The sequence below is a fragment of the Oratosquilla oratoria genome, chromosome 44, assembly GCF_046742065.1.
Source record: "Oratosquilla oratoria isolate Oo_2021 chromosome 44, ASM4674206v1, whole genome shotgun sequence".
Taxonomy (NCBI): domain Eukaryota; kingdom Metazoa; phylum Arthropoda; class Malacostraca; order Stomatopoda; family Squillidae; genus Oratosquilla; species Oratosquilla oratoria.
Genome location: NC_134820.1, coordinates 23,457,321 through 23,477,804, shown reverse-complemented (window position 1 = coordinate 23,477,804; position 20,484 = coordinate 23,457,321). Strand labels below are relative to the sequence as shown.

The window sequence follows — 20,484 nt, the reverse complement described above, 5'->3', positions numbered from 1 at the left end:
AATGGTAAAGAAAATACTAGTCACACTGATAAGGCCAAAATTGGAGTACACAGCAACACTATGGTCACCCAGTACTAAAAAGAATATAAGGAAAATTAAGAGAATCCAGAGAGCAACTACAAAGATGGCCCCAACACTATCAAAACTCTCATACAAAGATAGATTGTCAAAACTAGAATTACCAACTCTGGAGGTGCTCAGATGAGAGGAAGGGTGGGTGGGGTGTGTAGTGTATTCAGGGATGGAATGGGTGGGAATGATTTTATGCCTTTTCCTTTTTGGCTACCTCCCTTGTAAGGGGGAAAAAGCCTTGGTATATGTATGTATGTACCAACTCTGGAACAAAGAAGATAAAGAGGTGACTTGTTGACCATCTACAGAATTGTGAGAGGTATGGAAGTCCTTGATAGAGAAGACTTACTAAACTGGGAACAAGAAACACAAGAGGACATGGAAGGAAGCTCAAAAAGGACATTTATAGAAGAGACCTGAAAAAGAACTGCTTTCCCCACAGTGGATGTACGGAATATACTAGACAAAACAATAGTGTGTGTAAAAACCATACATGAATTTTAAGAGCAAATTAGATACGGTGAGATACAGAGACGGGACACCACAAGCATAGCTCCCCTTCCCATAAGATACAACTAGGTCAATACATAAGCTAATAGCTCATATATAGACCAACATCACTGTTGTGACCTTTCCAAACAGAGTGGTGGATGTCCGGAACAAATTGGACGAAACAATAGTGTGTGCAAACACCATACATGAATTTAAGAACAAACTAGATGTTGTGAAATACAAAGATGGGTCACCATAAGCCCAGCTCCCTTTACCATATAATACAACTACGTAAATGCTAATAAGAACACGGGTATGTGTGTTCACTTATACAAAGTAGACCACTTGGAAAAAAAGAAACTAACGAAGCAGAGTGCTTTCATATATTACATCTTTAGTGCAACATAAATCCACACACATACATACATGTTTGCATGTATGCACACATACATTCTAAACTCTTATCTGGGAGGGTAATTGCTGTCAATCACAAGACCAACACTTGATCCAGGACTGTGGTGAATCAGTCAGACACACACACATGTACTGCTGCAGAACATTATAGTACCTTTTCATTATATGGAAGAAGAGATGATGAAAATACTCATAGACACCCTCATCCTTCCAAGACTGAAATATGCATCACTGGTATGGTTTCTACACAAAGTGAAGACAAGCTATACGAGGGGAGACTAAAAGCAATGGATCTTCTAACACTGCATAGAAAGATTAAAATGAAATAGGTAATGCCATTATAATATTCTGGTTGCTAATTTGGACTGACTACACTGACAGAAATCTCTTGACTAAGAATGAGATGACTTTAAGAGGTCATGAGAACACATTGAGAAAGTCAATGTCTAAAGGAGGTGAAGAAATACAACTTTCAATACAGAAGCAATACTTGGAACAGCTTAGAAGGCTATAAAGCACGGGCTAGAACAATACATGAATTCATTCTAAGTATAACAATTGGAGAATAAGGATATGGTCCACATCAGAACCATGCATGACTGAAGCTGGTTATGACAACTGGAGTGCTACTCCTTTCCTGTATAACACAATTAGGTAAATACAGTTAGGTAAACAAGCATACACACATATCTATAAGCAAGAGAGAATACAGAGAGCAAGAACTAAACTGTTTCCCAGCCTGACAGATAAACCATACAAGGAGAGATGCCCTGGACATGCCAACAATAACAGATAGATATGATTACACTATTGAGGACACTATAAGGAAGAGATTACATTGACAGAAGAGATCACTTGATTACAAGTTGAAGGGCCTTAACCTCTTCAATACGAGTTTAATGTTCACGCACCCGAGGTATTTGACTGCCTGAAGTACGATGATGCAACACAATATACATACATATCCCAAGGCTTTTTCCCCTTTACAAGGGAGGTAGCCAAAAAGAAAATGGCATAAAACCATTCCCACCCATTTCATCCCTAAATACACTCCACCCCCCTCCCTCTTATCTTAGCACTTTATATTTTAAAATGCACATATTGTGTTTAAACACAATATGCACATTTTAAAATAAAAAGTTATGGCTGTTATACTTGTTCTCTTCCACCTTGAATGCTGATAAACACAGAATATGCAATCAAGCCTGTTCACAGAATACACGGGTCACTCGGCTACGACTAAAAAACAAATATAATCAGGACATTAACACCAGCATCCTCATATACCTACTCGCTCCTCATGAACAGATGTCAACATCATCACATGCTAAGGGTTGATCATGGGGGACAAATCGAGAAAGTCTAAATGTCTAAAGGATATGAAGAAATATTTTTCCATACAGGTGAATAAATACCTAGAATGGCTTAGAAAGTGTTATAGCCCAAGTTAGAAAAATACATGAATTCGAATCTAGGTATAATACTTGGAAACTAATGATACAGTCCTAGTTGAAAATATACATGAATTCAATACACATACATACATATACCAAAGGCTTTTTCCCCCTTACACAGGGGGGGTGGCCAAAAAGAAAAAGGCATAGAAACCACTCCCACCCCTTCCATTTCCTATATAATCCACTCCCCTCCCATCTTGGCACTGACGATAAATTGGAGAAAAACAAGAGCATTGCTCCTTTCCTGTATTGTACAATTAGATATATAATCATCTAAATACAAAGAGCAATGGATGAAATTGCAGTGACCATCTATAAAGCTAGCAAAACCCATATTCCTAGAGGTTACAAGAAAAAATACAGCCCCCAACTACACATGTTAGCCATCGTAAAGATAAAGGGATACAAGTTAGAGAGCAAACACAACCTAACAGAACAAGAAAAACAACAACTACAGCAGTTGAACAAAAACATCACTAAACTAATAAACAGTTGGCAAAATGAAAACTAGGAGGAAAGACAATTAAATGCAAGAAATGGAAAAACATATTAAATTTTGGAGAGCAATAAAAATGTCAAAAAACCCAAGCGAAACCCTCCCATATCCACCCATGATGCAGTTTGGCAGACCCAAAAGGAAAATACCGTAACCATTACAACAGTACATCATCATCAATACATACATATACCAAAAAAAAAAAAAAAAAAAAAAAAAAAAAAAAAGAAAAAGGCATAGAAACCACTCCCACCCATTCCATTTCCTATATATTCCACTCCCCTCCACCCTCCTCCCTTCTTGGCACCTCATCATCAATAAACATACATATACCAACGGTTATTTCCTCATTACATGAGAGGTTGCCATAAAACAACGGCATAAAATCCACTCACACCCATTCCATGTTTTTTGGCTACCCCCCCTGTGAGGGGGAAAAAGCCTTTAGTATATGTATGTAAAAATTATAATGATGAAGGCCCAGATAAGATCTCAAACAGCCGCCTAAAACACCTATAAAAGCTGTAACTGATATCTTCAACCACTTCTGGCTGTACAATAAAATCCCGTATCTGGAAAATATCACATAATAGCCACTTTAAAACCAAAGAAACCACCTCAAAATCCAGCATCATCATACAGACCAACTTCACTACCATCCACCATATCTAAGCTGATGGAGTGATTAGTAGCAAAGATTTACAACAAAACTATCCTGCCCCCCCAAACCAGCATGAATTCAAAGAGGCCACTCCATTAACACACTGCTCATCTCCCAACAAGTGCTGGCAGGATTCAACAAGAAGGCTCCACTGGGAAAAAGTTATGTTGTCTACGCCTATAAACTATGCATTGCCCCCCCCCCTCCCCCCCAGAAAAAAAAAAAAAAAAAAAAAAAAAAAACAGCTGCAGCAGCTTGGATATAATTAAGAGTAACCCAAAACAACTCATCTTAGATTATACAATGAAGCAATACTCTCATTTATGCTATTCAATCTTTTGACAAATGGAGATCCAACCTCAGATCCAGGATCTAACACCACGGCCTACCTGTACAAACTAGAGCAATGGCTCAAAATAATAAAATGGAAGCATCACGCTAGAAAGCCAAAGAAAAAGGAATTAGAAAGACAGAAAAAAAGAAAAAAAAAAATCTAGGGCTCGCCGCTTACCTCATAAGACCTTCAGCCCAGCTGTCAAAGATCTGACAAGGAGTACCAGCAAGAAAATGCATCCACTAAAATCCATCACAGGCATAGGCCTTGGACCACAGAAGGAAACTCTAATTCCTGTCTTCACACAATTCATAAGATCCACTCTCAACTATGTTTACACATTATAGTTCTCTACAGTCAGTAAAACAGACACTTTACATACTATACAAATTATAAGCACTGAGAGTATTAACAGGATGCACCAAAATCCCCCTCATAGGGTAAGGTGATGATGAGGAGCCTATGCCAGGAGGCGCATAGCTGGGTCACTGCTGTGAATCCGAGGAATGCGAGATTCGATTCAAAACCAGCAAGATATATATATATATATATATATATATATATATATATATACAGTATGTTGAGACATTCTGACAGGTTGTCGTAAGTGGGATAGGAAACACAGGAGTCTTAGTCTTGAGTTTATTCCAGACTAGTTTCGCAGGTATGCTTTTTCAAAGGAATAAACTCAAGACTAAGACTCCTGTATTTCCTATTCTGCTTACGTCATATATATATATATATATGAGAAAGAGAGAGAGAGAGAGAGAGAGAGAGAGAGAGAGCAAGAGAGAGAGAGAGAGCAAGAGAGAGAGAGAGAGAGAGAGAGAGAGAGAGAGAGAGAGAGAGAGAGAGAGAGAGAGAGAGAGAGAGAGAGAGAGAGAGAGAGAGAGAGAGAGAGAGAGAGAGAGAGAGACTGACCCAGCAGGTTACTATTCAAACATATATAACAATCCACCACATTTAACTTCTCCCCCTCTCCTTCTGCCTCTGTGTTTGTGCCTTTCCACTCCTCTCTCACCTGTCTTTTGTATTTCTTCACCACCACAGAGACCAAGGTTCGTTCGACACCCACCAGTGGTGGTCTTATAAGATGGATGTTGAGAGAGAATCATTTCCCCGTATCCATTTTCAAAATGTATCAACATCCTTACTTCATTCAAGAGGTTCGTAAGTCCTTAGTTTCCAGACTGGGTCCCCCAAGAATTTTTTCTTGTTAACTCCAATCATTTCATTCCATTTTTTTAAAACAAGGTGAGCTAACAAACCACTTTCTCCTCCTGCTTTCCAGTAAAAAAAGACCCAACCAATGCACAGATGCATCAAATTGTTGAATATATTTGATGAGGAAATAATCCAAGCCAAGAACATAAATGAATTTAAGAGAAAGTCTCGTAAGTTGAGATAAAGATAGGGGACCCCATGAGCATAGCTCCCCATACACTACAACTACATAAATATAATTTTCTTTTTGAAAAGATACATAAAGAGAGTCTCAGCTTCCCTTCTCCACATTCATACTTAACCTTCACTCACTTTCACTTTCATCAGTAGATGATCCAATATACACCCCCTGTCCCTCTCAACAATGTCACATCCAATGTCTACAGCATCAGCTTTCAATCTACAATATGATCATACTTCTCATCTTTACTGTTATAATTCCATGTATACTTCTACAATAGTGTACTCACTTCACTAGTCCTTCATACTCTCATCCCATTCATTCATTTAATAAATGTGACCACATTAATTACGAGTTTGGGTTGTGCATAACTACTTCAATAGGTCCGTCCAAATCCCCTTTCCCAGCACACAGTTGGTTCACCATGTTGACAATAGTCTGCATGCCCTCGGGTGTTTGTACATTCAAATTATTACCTGGTGGAACCTGTATGATAAACTTTCTGATCTGTCCTCCAGCCGAGGCATTGATGTGGATTTCCATAGGATATTGGTCTTTTTTCCTTTCACCATTCATTGGCAGTAAATCACCTTCCTCCTCGTCCTCTTCCACGTCATCTTCATCTTCCTCCACTCCTTCCTCCATGTGAGATCCTTCCTGCACTCCATAGTCATAGTCCTCTTCCTCATCTTCATCTTCCATTTCCTCAAACTGATGAGTACTGGATAAATCTGATCCTGCTAAATTCTGCATGCTTTCTATAGTTGTTGCAGCCTGGCTTACAGCAGCTGCAATTGCTTTGTTCACTAGCTCATCATCTTGTGTATCTGTGTCAGTGACAGTCTGTGTAAAACTTAGCGTCCCTTTTTGTACTTTGACATCAGTGCCCACAAAAGACCTACCTACATCTGACTGGCTAACTCTGACCGGCGTACTTTCCTGACTATATTCTTCTTGGTCTTCTGACGAACACAATACTGCAGGCACTTCCTTTCTCTCCTTTTTCTCAACATTAGCAGATTTATCCTGAGTCTCATCATTGTGGTCAATTTCTTCTTTAATTATGACTTCTTCTATTGGTGCCATGCTCTTGTCCTCCTCACTTTCAGACGCTGAACTTTTGCCTCCATCCTGGTCTGTTCTTCTCACATCAAGAGCACTCCTTTTGGCATTTTCTATTTCCTTCTTCTCTTCCAACTCAATCTCCTTCAACTGTCGTGATGCAATGTCTTCCTCTGCATCTGGGAAAGTGGGCATTTGTCCATCTGGGAGTGGGTGGATGTAGCGAATATGATTTTCGTAGTACTCCCTCTTTCCGAATTTGAAGAAGCATGTCTCACATGAGTAATATATAGCTTTATCATGATTCTGTAAGTGGTACTTCAGATTTTTTTTATCGGAGAATTCTTTCTGACATTTTCTGCATTTATAAGGTTTCTGATTTTTGTGAACAAGACGCTTGTGCCTTTTCACATCGCCCTTTCGGGTAAATCTCGAGTTGCACATGTCGCATTTGTACGGTTTTTCTCCTGAATGGGTCTTCTGGTGCTGCTTAACGGAAGATTCCTTAAGTACTTTGAAGCAGAGATTACATTCAACATATTTGTCAACATCACTTTCAACTTGTTTAAACATTTTGGTCGTCTTCTTGCGAGGTTTCTTTTCTCTCTCATCTGACCCCAAGTCTTCTATTGCATCTATGAAGTCATCATCAACTTCATTCATAGTTTCTGCTGCCGCTTCAAGAGCATTCTGTAGCTCTTGCATTTCATCATGTTGACTATTAGACTCCTCAACATGATCTACATCTTGGGGTTCTTGTTTGATCTTCATGTTCACGGGCGGATTGTTAGTATTTTTAAATGGCTTACGGCCTCTTCGACTCTTTGGTGTTTTATCAGCCCCAGGTTCTATCTTTTTGACAACTCCTCGACCCGTGAATATCATGCGTGGTTTGGCATAAACATTATCAATCTCTGAAGTGAGAAGTTTGGCTCGTTTGCTAGTTCTAGGGGCTTGACCAGAAGAATCGAACAGCCTCTTTCCTCTAGTACCTCTTCCATAGTCCTCTTCATCTGAGAAGAACTCTTCTGGCTCTTGTTTTATGTCGATATCCAGCATATACGTCTCATCATCATCATCTTCATCACCCTCTTCCTCTGATATAACCCTCTTTTTTGATTTACTCGGAACTGACTTCGATATTGATTGAAGAGGATTCTTACTTGATGTGTCGTCGCTGGTCATCTCCGTGTTTGTCTCATTTTGATTGTTTTCATCCGTTTTATGAGATAGTTTTCCCGATGCCTTTGTGTTAATGTCTTTTTTGTACTGATTCTGTGCTTTGGCATTTTTCGATAAGTATTTCTTTGGGGTCCACTCCTCACCAAGACTATCCCTGTCCAGTAAACTTGGATTTATTACTTCTTTCTTCAAAGGTGATCCTTTACCCGAGCTTTTACTTGGGGTTCCCTTGGTACTTCTACTTCCCTTAACTTCTTCGTTCTCATCATCTCTGCAACTTGGACAGTTGCAACCATCAATCTTGCCTTCTCCCATTCCCAACATATGGAGAACGGATATTTTCTTCCGTCGAGTCCCTTCCCTGACCGACATCCTGACTATGTATTTAATGTAGAACACACAACTAATTACTTGCAAAACCACAGAAGAACACAATGTTCTGTCACTTTAATCACTACATTAACCATTCTTTAATAGCACTACCAAATAAGATTTTGTTCTTAATACCAAGTCACTTTTCAATACTTATGCTCTGAAGTGGCTTTGAAATAATAAAAAAAATAAATATGGAAGGTGCAAAGGCACGTATTAACGATTCAACCTGCTTACAAACAACCTCAAAATCAAATCACTTGAAAGTGTTCTCTTCAACATTCACAATTCGAAGCAAACAAGCTCAAATTTCTTCACTAGAAGTCTACACATTCTATTTCCATTACTTGTTCCCTCATCACATTCTCTGTTAAATCTCCGAGCAGAACGAGTCAAAATCCCTATTCCATGACTCGGCAGCAGCAATCTCCTGGTGAGCCACTGTCTTCAGGCCACTCAGCATCTGGAAGAAGAGGAGGAGAGTTGGGCAAGGAAGTAAACAAACAGCACGTTTATCAACTCTCAACCCTTCTCAAAGATGCTTCTTAGTGACTGGAGATGGGTCACGAGGAGAAGGGCACATTATTCTACTTGCATCAGTACATAATATTTTCATAACAAACATATGATGTTAATAAAGTGAACTATTACTAGACCGGACACTAACCAAAAGTAAAAAGATAAGAGAAGAATAATGTGGTGCCAAGATAGGAGGGAGGAGGGTGGAAAGGAGTGGAATATATGGGAAATGAAATGGGTGGGAGTGATTTCTATGCCTTTTTCTTTTTGGCTACCCCCCCCTGTAAGGGAGAAAAAGCCTTTGGTATATGTATGTAATGTGGATGACATGAAGTTTGGCCCATATATTCACCTTCAAAGTAAGAACCAAGAGGCCTCTCCCTTTTAAAAAGTGGTGTGGGTGAGAATATATATTCCCCAAACTGAGTCACCACCTGCATAATTACGTGCAGTCAATACTTTAGGAACATTTGTAGCACCCTAACAGACCATACAACATTATTCTATGTCTTTTCTCTATTTGTAGAGAAATGACAAGCCCCTCCCCCCTCCATTTAGCTGTTCCCTTAAAACCTTTACTTTACCATTATCCACTTCTACTTCCTATACTCCTGAGGTTTGGGATAAGAATGCTGCTACAGTTCCCATATAGATAATAAAATACAACTAAATGAACAGGTAATTCCCTCTGTAATTCTCTTCTCTGAAGAATCAATAAAAAAGAGGGTAGAGAGGAAAATAACTTAATTATGTATGCGATACAGTTTCAGAGAAGGTATTTGGGTGATAATTGTAATTGAAAGGGGTTCTGCATTCCTCAGACATGGATTTTAATATAAAATTTAAGAATGGTGTGTGATATTGATCCCTAGGGGTACTATTAGTCTTTTAAGATACTAATTGGATGTTAGAATATTTGAGGTAATAACCTGAAACAAGGAACAAGTAATGAAAGTAAGTTGTCTAAGGAGTGTGGTGTTCACGGAATGGGTAAGAAACCAAGTACATGAGACAAGTATTAAGAAAAATATTAACAGAGACCTGTTGAGTGAAAGTGGACATGTACAGGGAGATGAGGAAGTGGGAGGAGGCAGGGCATGAACCAAATCAGCAAAAATGCAGCAGAGCAAGACTGAAAACAATATGGATGGATATTATAAAGGAGTTACTGGAGTGAATGGAAAGAAATTGTGTAGTTGTATTTGAACGAAGAAATGATACAGCTTGAAAGAACGTCCCTTTGTCTGCTCCATAATTTCTCAAGTAGAAGGGGAAGAGGTTGCCATATAATGAAACAATGGAGGTAAACTTGCTCCAGCTGCCGGGCTCTGCTGTGAAAATTCCATGTCTTGTTGCATTGCTTCTGACCCGAGCAGAAAGACACAGGACAGGAATGAGCCTTGACTGATGACATACTAAGATGGAAGGGACAACAAATGGATGATTATGGGATGGGTGTATGCTGTGAAGAGAAATAATACTGAAGGAGGAAAACATACCATCACAAAATGAGGGGAACAGATATGAAGATATAGGAGGGGGGAGGGGGGAGATAAAATAAAAGAAACAACAGGATCCAAAGGTCTGCAGAAAGCATTAAGGCATACAAAGTGTCCTTGAGTTTAATTCTTCACTATATAAGGGGCAAGGAAACCAATTCTACCTAGACCAATTTTTTTTTTAGGTTACAAGCGTTATATACTCCTACCAGTTATAGCTAGACTGGCAACACAATTCATGAGGAAGACACTATAGATAATAAATGAAACAGAAAAAAATGCAAAACATATGAACACATGCATGTACATGCTCCAATTAAAGCATTTGTAAGATTTGTTTCATATGCTGATGTTCCCTCCACTAAGGTAACAATCATTATGTTTACAACTGAATGTCTTAAAAAATGTGAGCCTTGATTCTGCTATGTACTTAGCCCCAGATAAATTTAACAAAACACACCATGTACTCCTCCCCATCCAACAGAGTAATTAATATAACACCGACAGAATAAATCACATCTGCAGGACTAATAAGGATGAGATTACCGAGATAAGCGAATCTCCTCTCCCCTCACTTAGCACACACATTCCTTCCCTACAACGACATTCCCTCAGTTGAATGCGACTGCCAGGTACTAGCCAGAACAAAATTATGTACATCAAAATAGCAAAGGAGGTATCAGTGATAACCTTAGAACCTTGAGTACAGTAAAATTCCTATAACTATATATCATTCAGTGTTAGAATAAAATGTTATGTATACTTTCATAGCAATAGGGTTAAACTAAAACTATTAAAATAACAAAAAGTGGAACTTACAAGACAGTGACAAGCTGTAGGAAGTGTACTACATGGACATTAAGTACAGCATGGTAGGCTCCAAATATGCCAATGCAACGGAAGAGTTTGCTGACCAGCAATAACCACAGATACCTGGAGAGAGAAAGAAGAATTCTAAACCACAGAATTTGCAAAGCAGTTCCTGAAACAACATATTTCCTTACACAAGAGCAACTTCACTTAAACATTTAAACCAGTGAGTCAGGTATCGAGCTTCTTGAGTATAATCAATAACAGGAAATGCCCAGCAAATTCAACCACAAGGGGAACTCAGCATTGGGAAATCCTTATCTCAGTTCGGCCTTTTATCATCATACTCACCAAAATCAATAAAAACTAATTCCCCTAGAAATTTGCTGCGCCTTGAAAATATCCCAACAAAATTTAATATTATATACATACATACATATACCAAGGGCTTTTTTCCCCTTACAAGGGAGGTAGCTAAAGTCAAAAGGCATAAATCCACTCCCACCCATTTCATCTCCACATGCTTCACTCCCATTCACCACCTCTCCCTCTCTTTTTTTCTTGGCTCCTCCTAGATGACCGGTCATATCTGCATCACGCCCAGTGCCCTGGGTCAGAAGCAATGCAGCAAGACATAGTATATCCACAGCAAAGTTGCTTCTTTTAATCACCAACCCCCTCTCCATCCCCTCATGCAGAAAAAGAGAAGATGGGGAGAAATCCCTTCAGGCTACATCAAAATATCATTCACACATACTCCCCAAACCCCACCCACCACCCACTCCCTTCTATACAACACAGTATCACCCCTACACAACCATTCTCCACTCATCCCTATCTTCTGTCTTCTCCCTTCCTTCCTCAACAGACATCCCCTCTTACCCAATGCCCCTTTCACCACATACATACATTTACCAAGCTTTCCCCCTTATATGGGAGATAGCTGTATCAAAGTATACACCCATCCTTCACCTATCCCACACCTATCCAAAAACCATTCATCATCCCTTCTAACTCAGCTCCTTATAAATGAATGGCCATCACTATTTCCTGCCCACTATTCAGGTTAGAAGCAACGCACCAAGACATAACACTTCCAAAGCAGGGCCTGACAGTCAAACTTGATTTATCTTTCCCACTAATCCACTCCAGAATCTACAGACAAGAAATCCCTTAAAGCCGTAACAATTTCTGATCTATTCACAATCACTCTCCTACCCCTTTCACCCTTCCATCCACCTCATTCTCAGTTTTCCAATCAAGTTTATTCTATTAATTTCTACCTTCCACTCTTTCGTTTTTCTAGTCTTTTTTTTTTACTTGTTCTTTTCATATGCCCACATTATCCAAGCATACTATGACTAACCTTATCTGCCAGTTCTCTTTCCACCCACTCTATATTCTACTTGAAATATTGTACTATTTTCCACTCATTCCATCAACTTCTAATACCATCTGTCCATCTGCTCCCTGTTCTTCTTAAAAATTCTCAGTCAAACACCTACTCCACAGCACATTTACTTTTGTCATGCACTATTCTTTCCTCTACACTCTACAAATAATTCTCATTTGCATATTTCTTTTCTACTACTGCTATCCTCACCTCTTCATCCCACCAGTTCTTTCCTTCCATTTCTTCCATCATACTCATCCAACAACCCATCTTCGCATACTTTAGAATTCCTCCTTGAAATATATCCATTCTCCTCCTCTATCTTTCACTTTATTCTATGCCTCTCAGATATGCCAGGTATTCTTTACTATCATTCTCATTCAACTTGCTCACTTTCTCTCTGCCTCCCTCATTTTTTTTTCCATTTTACAAACGCTCTTAATTTCCATTCCACCAGATGATGATCAGACTTTCCATAACTCTCCCCACTAGATACTTTCATGTCCACAATTTTCCCAATCCTCCTAATAGGGCATCTATAAAATTCATTCATGTTCTCTTGACTACCTTCCCACAACAATCACCTTGACCCATGTATATTTATCTTCCTTTTTGAACATTCTGTTTGTTATTATTTGTTTCAATACTCATTTTATCTCACTGCTTTTTGTCCTTCCTGCCACAAAATTCCTCCCCATTACTCCATCCACCACCTAATCTCATACTACAGCATTGACTGTAGATAAACAAGAGAAAACTTAAGGATAGCCAATCATCAAATAAAATAAATAAATCAGATAAATGAAAACTCTTACCATGAAAGTTTTGAAGATGGATAAATCACCCGGTTTGACGAAACCTCGCCAAATCCAAGGTCTGGAACTCCACGCATTCTATGTTACCTTCTACCTGAAAAATTTTAAGTGTATTAGGTCTTTCCTAACACAGACAAGCATTACCAATTTCCTTACTCAAATCAGATAAGATCAAAGTTTTAAAAATCATGGAAACCACGTCAAGGCGAATTCAACCACACGGGAACTCGAGCCCTAAACAGTCTGGAATCAATTCGCTCTTGTCATCATGCTTCATTATCTAAAGTGGAGAGTGAAATGGATTTTGGTGTAATAATCACCATAAGCATTGCTTCAAGTTTCACTGACTGGAAACATTTAGCCCCACAGTAATTAACATTGGTCCTCATAGTCTTCAGTAAAACACTCTAGGAAGAAACTGAACTGTTGTACGATTTATACTGGTGTGGGTCTATTAATCCTGTCCTCCCCAGTTTACCCATTAATCTGTTCAATACGAGTCAAATTCTTGTGGGCAGCATCGGCTGCCTGATGTATGATGATTTGATAATGCATCACAATACTTACATTATAAAATATAGTTACAACTGTATTATTCATTCTCTTTCACTCTAACCACAGAATATATGATCAAGCCAGTTCACAGAATCTGGTGGTCACTTGGCTATGACTGCAAAATAAATATAATCAAGACAATGATGCCAGCATCCTTATACAGCCATTCACACCTCATAACGTCTACGTAGGCATCATCATATGGAAGGGGTTAAGCCTCAAAACCACATAAACAAAGACAGATAAGCTAAGTTTCTTTATCCGTTTAAAGAGCACAAGTTAGAAAAATGGAAGATCAGATTAATTTTTTTTATTGAACTCTACTGAAATATAATTTCTACTCATGAAGGAATGCTGCACGATTCTATTTTATAGGAGCAAAATAAGTCCCTATAGAACTCATTTGGTCAGTACTCCCATGTACCTAGATCCTACATCTTTCAGACTGTATCAAATATTTCCCCCTTATTCTTCCCTTTTCAGTGTTCCTTCTATCAAAGCTTCTGTAATTCATGTCAACATCCACATTACCCACTCCCCTGAATCTTACATATTCTTCCTCTCTCTTCTCTAGTTGAAAAACTTCCTAAATCAACTATTTGATCAATTATCCTTACCTCCTAAATCATGATAAAACTTCCTGTTCTGCAGAATGTAAAATGCTCAGTGGAAACTATAGACAACCTGTACTTCTTGGAAGTGCTGATACTTTATAACCAATGACACCCTGAAATAAAAGATTGGGTTACCAGTTTCTAAAAATGCACAAATTCTACATCTATAATAAATATTACATGCACGTTACAAGGCAACAGGTGCTTACTGAGCATTGACTTTTTCACTATACTGAAAGTATTGGGGCATAAATCTAAAGATCAGCTGATCTGTCCTGACCCATAGAGACGGCAATCATTCCTGGATTTTTATACGATTACAAACAGCAAATCAATGAAGAAGGTAATTAGCATATTATCCTCTTCTAACAAGTAACCAAGGTCCTTGGTCAACATTAAACTCATTCCTATTATTTTCTTTGGCTGAAGTAGTCTTCAAGCAGCTCAAGGATGTTATGATCAAGGCTTCAATGGCACCCTTGGATGATGAAGCTAAATTTGTTATGGTGATATGTATCCAACAACACTGGCTGTTATTTTATCTAAGAGATACTGCATTCTTTCCCAGAACCCTGAGTCATTCTGAACACTGTCAATCATCTGTAGATAAAGCAGTAGTAACTACTGGAGGCATTTGTTTACTTGATACCATTTTGTGCATATCACTGATCAACGGTGTCATTCATGTTCGACCAGAAATGCTGCAGAGAGAAGATAAAAAATCATAATAATACTCCTTGGCATTAGAACTAGCTTTTCCATTAATCAATTTTTGTCTAAATTTCACCAAGTGTTGCATCAGTGTGGCGCCATTTCTATGTCACTGGTTGTATGTTGTAAGAAGGTTAGTCACCAGTTGTCAGCTCTCCATGTGAAAAAAAAAAAAAAAAAAAAGCAGCTGATGCTGAAGTAAGTTGATATGTTTTCTTAGTAATGAAAACAACATGTTATTTGATATGTTATTAAGCAAAATAACTGATTGATCAGGTGTTTAAAAGGGTGTATAAATGATGTGGGCAAGTCCATGGTCGACAATTTTCTAAGGCTAAAACATCCTAAATTCATAAAGACCCATTTCCACTAATGTGGGTAGAATTTTCATATTCTAATTGGCAAGTCAACCATCATAAATTACCATAGATATTAATAACCGAAACTGCATATTTTGGAATACAATGGCTGTGGTGAAATTGTATGGTGCAGGGTGATGGTTCATTAATTAAATGAAGCAGCCTTGCTGTGTCTTACTGCATTGTCCCTGATCCAGGGTAGTAGGCAGGAGACAGGACTGATCCTTCATGATCATATTAAAGACCTACAAGGGCAGAAAATGACCAACAAGTAATATATTTGGACAGAAAAATAACTCAATATGACCAACAAGCAGCATATAAATTAACATTATGCTTTTTTTTTTTGTGTGTGAAAATTATTTCTGCTACATTATATATGAAAGTTATTGTCACTCACTAAAGAACTTTTTTTTTTCTCCCAACAAGTAATCCCTAGGCTTAACTGCCAAAAATTGACCCGCCATCTTGGCTCTGGTGCAAATTGATTGGTTGGTACAAAAACAAGGATTTTATTGCTGGCATCTCAAAATTGGTTTGTTTATCAGATTGGGTCACCTAGTCTTCTGTGTTTCAGAACAATTGGACCTGACATGCTTGTAAATTTTTTAGAGGGTACTCAAATGTGAAGCACATGCTAGCTGCTATCAGCAAAAATCTATGGCCCAAATCTAGACAAATTTGGACATAATAATCTGTATATAAATACTTTAGGTGATACATAACTGTCGGTAGAGGACCATAAAACATTTAAAAGCATACAAAATAAGCACCTATCATGGTGTTGTTATTGAGTAGTGCAGATCAGTTGTCGGCTGTTTGGCAGAGGGTTTATGTGTTGGTGCAGAAAACTTATTTCTTTAGTGAGTGACAATTACATTTGAAAATAATGTAGAAAAATAATTTTCACTACAAAAACAAGCATTATGTTAATCTATATGCTGTTTGTCAGTTATTTTGAGTTACTTGTTGGTCTTTGTCGTTCTTTAGTATAACCCACCCTTCATTCTTGTGAGAAACAAGGGTGGTAAGTGGGGGTGGAATGGGAGAAAGTGAAGACGGTAGGAATGGGCGCATGCCTTTTCACTTGGTTAACCCCTTCGATGCGATGATGCCTACGTAGGCGTCATGAGGAGCAAGTGGGTACGTGAGGATGCTGATGTCGGCGTCTTGATTATATTTATTGTAGTTGTACCTGCGTGACCCCCATACTCTGTAAACTGGCTTCATCATATTTTCTATGGTTATCAAAATTCACGGGTGAAAGAGAACAAGCAATAAAGTGGTGACTTTATTTTTTATAAAGTGAGTATTATGACGCAACATCGCACGTCTGGCAGCTAATGCTGCCCGCGAGATTTTGGCCCGGAGTGAAGGGGTTAACTCCTGTATTTACCTAATTGTTGTATACAGGAAAAGGAGCAATGCTAGTTGGCTCCCATCTCCTATTCTCTAATTATCTACCCTACCTAGCTTCAAATTCATATACAGTTCCAACTTAATCTATATCCTTGATTTCCAATTATCATATCTATATTTAAACTTGTGTATTGATTGAGCTTGGGTTATATCACTTCCTAAGCTATTCCGGGTATTTGTGAATCTCTATGGAACACTGTATCAAGGAGCAAAAACCCTTGGTATATATAGATAGACAAATGTAAAAAATTAGCAAGCACACTTTTAGAAATATATATTCTAATATATTTTTTAATTTCTTTTTAACCACTTCAGTATAATGACACCTACATAGGTGTCATGAAGTGTGAGTGGGTACACAATGATACGCATCGGCGTCTTGATTATATGTTTTTTGTAATTGTATATAAGTTACCCCTGGATTCTGTGAATTGGTTTGATCACATTTTCTGTTTTTATTATTACTCAGAGTAAAAGAGAATGAGTAATACAGAGTAATAAAAAGAGTAATAAAAATAATACAGAGTAATAAAAAGAGTAATACAGCAGGAACTTCATATTTTATCATACAAGCAGTGTGATGCATCATTCATATGACTGCCGATGCTGCACGTAAGAATTTTATTTGTACTGAAATGGTTACTGTTCTGGCAAGCATGACCTACTCTTCCTCTATATCTTGCCCTGACACACTCCAATCTTCATACTTGTTTACTTACTCATCAAATGGTTTGTATTTTACTATAAATATAGGCTCTGTTATTATATGTTTGTAACAATTATTTTGTGTTGAGAATAATTCTAATTGAAAATTAATGTTAAAAGAAAACATGATGTTTAACTTGAAAAATAGTATCTTAATAAAGTGGACAGTCAAACCAAATATGTGCAGGTGATGTAACTGAAAGCTGCTAGTCTCACATATGCATTCTGGCAAAGGCTTTTCACCTTCCAAGCCAAATCACACTCAGATCATGAACAATTAGAGGCCAATTAAAACTACTATTTCACAATTGAAAATATACACAATTTTGTCATTCTTTGTGACGACAAAGACAGTGATCAACTAATCTAACCTAAACTACAACATGTGAAGGGTCATGATCTGCCTCACTTTCCCAACTCCATTAGAGATCGATCAAAAGTGACAAGATTAGCAAAAACAAATGGGCACACTCATTACAAATCTATTAAACTGGTATTGAAAAAATCTATCTCTCTGAGGGGTCATATAAAAAAAAAAAAAAAAATTCCTTTAGATAAACAGATCTTTGAGCATGAAAAAGGGTATTTCTTCAATAATCATGGAGGTCCCATCAACAAATACAATCTGTTCCCCCTTCCCTCCTGTGCTAATCATGTAAGTAAATTAAATTCATAATAAAATTTTTAGATAAATCTTCAAAAGCACACACCTACATGATATAGCATTAGAAAATTATATAAAATTTTATAAATAATAATACATTCTCGTTATATACGTTTTTCTTAGTGGAAATAAATTAATAACAGAAAAGGCTGTTAAAAGTGATACACTTATGAACACAGCTGCTGGGGCTCAGATACAATGGTTAAAGAAATTCAAGTATGGTAAATTTGTCTATTCTACCCTAACCTAACCTAACCTGCATTTAGTAATGTGATACCTGTAATTCTATATGTCGTCAGGGTCGTCATCATCGTCATCACGGATGCTGACAGCCGGTTTTGGTATCCTATCGGACTGCAAGATGCACAGGAGTTACAAAGCTTTAAGAAATGCATGAATCTCAGCTCCATTGCACAGTAATGATGGAAGTACTGAGGGCATATTCCAGATCATATGGTCACAGTGTTGTTCAATAGTCCTTTTGCTTTTGGTGTGACTAGCATGACATGGCATCTTTATCCAATGATCGCACCTTTTTTCAGTAATTTATTTGCTTTAAGCATTTTTTTCTTATTTCCATAAAAAATTATAGATATATTATAATTTACAAATTAATATTCAATTTTCTAATGCTATGTTACATAGGTGTGCATTTGTGAAAAATAAGAAAAAGATAAAACTTTACAGAAATAAATTGTTACTTCATCTAAACACATCAGAAAAACACTCATCAATAAAATAATCTTGTCCTAAAGAACTTCCCTCCCCAACAAAGATGAAACAGAGGGCAATTCATGAATAAATATTCAGTGATGTTATCAAATTAAATTATTTTGTAGACCAATAACACCACTATTTTCAACACTGCGACTGTACTACTAAAATTGGGAATAAGATAAAAATACATGCCGATTACCATCCAAATCTCTATAAAATATCAACAAATCAAGATAAGGAAAGAACTGTTGTCAAAATACATCTAGATGACAATATTACCCAAGTTTGCCAAAGTAGTCATTCAGTGAAAATAGCAGATATATCATCACTGTACAATGAAGCTACCACTTGAACTTTATCATGCTTGTTTTCAATCTAATTATGACCATTAGCTTATAACATATGTTAGGATGGGGTTAGACATCTTTATAACTTCTTGTGAGGATGTCCAAAGTAATATTTAGCTTCGACTTTGTGTCATAAGCCCCATTTTCCTGGCATACTGCATCGAACAGTAAAGGCGCGTAGACTAATTGTTACCAATCACCCTATTATACTTGTTATTAGTAGTTAGTCAATATACGTGTTATCCTATACCATGTATCAATACTAACTGCACTCTTTAATTCATTTCGCCTTGAGAATGGCATATTCAAGCCCTTCGTTCGATGTAAAGAAATATAAAATCCACCTCCACGTACACAATGCCATCACCATCACTCACACTACCCAAATACGATTGTTTACTTGAGTTTTACGTGTCATAAAACCCATTTGTTTATCCCATGCACAAGCATAGCGCCAACATCAAGATCCAACAGCACGATTTATATAAATATGTATGCTCACCAATAAAACAATCTGGGATGTACGCAAACATAAACAGAGAAGAACGACTGAATCCACTTGAGACTACGGACACCGCAGCTACCCTGTCTCTGTGCATAAATCCTTACATACGAAAGAGGAACAAACGACGTTTGTAGAATTTACACAAACTTTGAAAATCACATTATCCTTATATCCATAATCTAATAATCAACAAAAAATTATCAAACTAAAAAATAATTTCAGTAGTACTATCTTACCAAGAATACACGCAGCCAATGTTTCATTCGCACACAAACATGGCCGACAAGCGTACCTGTTTACCATTTCTATTTTGTGTATGTAGATTTCCCACGTTTCATCTGGATGATATTCAAGATAATCGAGAATTACGCAAAATATTTTCTTTGTGAAATAGGTTATTTCTTAAGTACAATATTTAATTTGATTGCAAAATACGTAATATGAATAAAACCATAAAGATCCTGATAACGTATAAGTTAAAATATTTTGATTAATACAATAAAATCTATATATTGAAATTGAGCATAATTATACAACTTAATATGCTCTGCTCATTGCATATAATGTTGCAAGTTAGCGGTTTTTCTAGACTGCAGAAAATTGTACATATTACAGTGCTGTATTAAGGTTCCTTCTGCGATATTTTCACCAATATTTCATTTATGCTTTGAGCAGCTAAAAGATATATATATCAAAAGAAATTCGATACAAAAATAAACGTGGAATTTCCCCTGTTTAAACATATATGCTTCTTTTATCTACTGGGGCTCCATCGGGAAGTTACAACAAGAAGAAACGTTACGTTTCTAGCTTAAGTGAAAATAATGTTTCCTATGCGTGAAAGAGAATGACTGCTATATTTTAAATTCTGTATAAGAGAAGATTTTGTCGGGCATATGTAACGA

The 20,484-nt window shown here is 37.4% G+C and overlaps 1 protein-coding gene across 10 annotated transcripts in view; it reads right to left on the bottom strand.

The window, feature by feature from the left end:
- LOC143022167 (proton-coupled zinc antiporter SLC30A5-like) overlaps window positions 1-19,914 on the bottom strand; it is a 42,191-nt gene extending 22,277 nt beyond the window's left edge. Inside the window, exons 1-4 of one of the 10 annotated variants that reach the window (XM_076180259.1) lie at window positions 19,816-19,914; window positions 14,156-14,265; window positions 12,984-13,077; window positions 10,785-10,898 (exon numbers count right to left, since the gene is read on the bottom strand). In XM_076180259.1, coding sequence (XP_076036374.1) covers window positions 10,785-10,898; window positions 12,984-13,060 — 191 coding nt within the window. In that variant the 5' untranslated portion in view covers window positions 13,061-13,077; window positions 14,156-14,265; window positions 19,816-19,914. Of the gene's footprint in view, window positions 1-4,700; window positions 8,411-10,784; window positions 10,899-12,983; window positions 13,078-14,155; window positions 14,266-18,287; window positions 18,347-19,341; window positions 19,452-19,576; window positions 19,699-19,815 lie in introns of those variants that run through there. The other 9 variants (XM_076180260.1, XM_076180261.1, XM_076180262.1 and 6 more) reach the window with 9 other exon arrangements.
- Window positions 19,915-20,484: the final 570 nt, after the last annotated feature.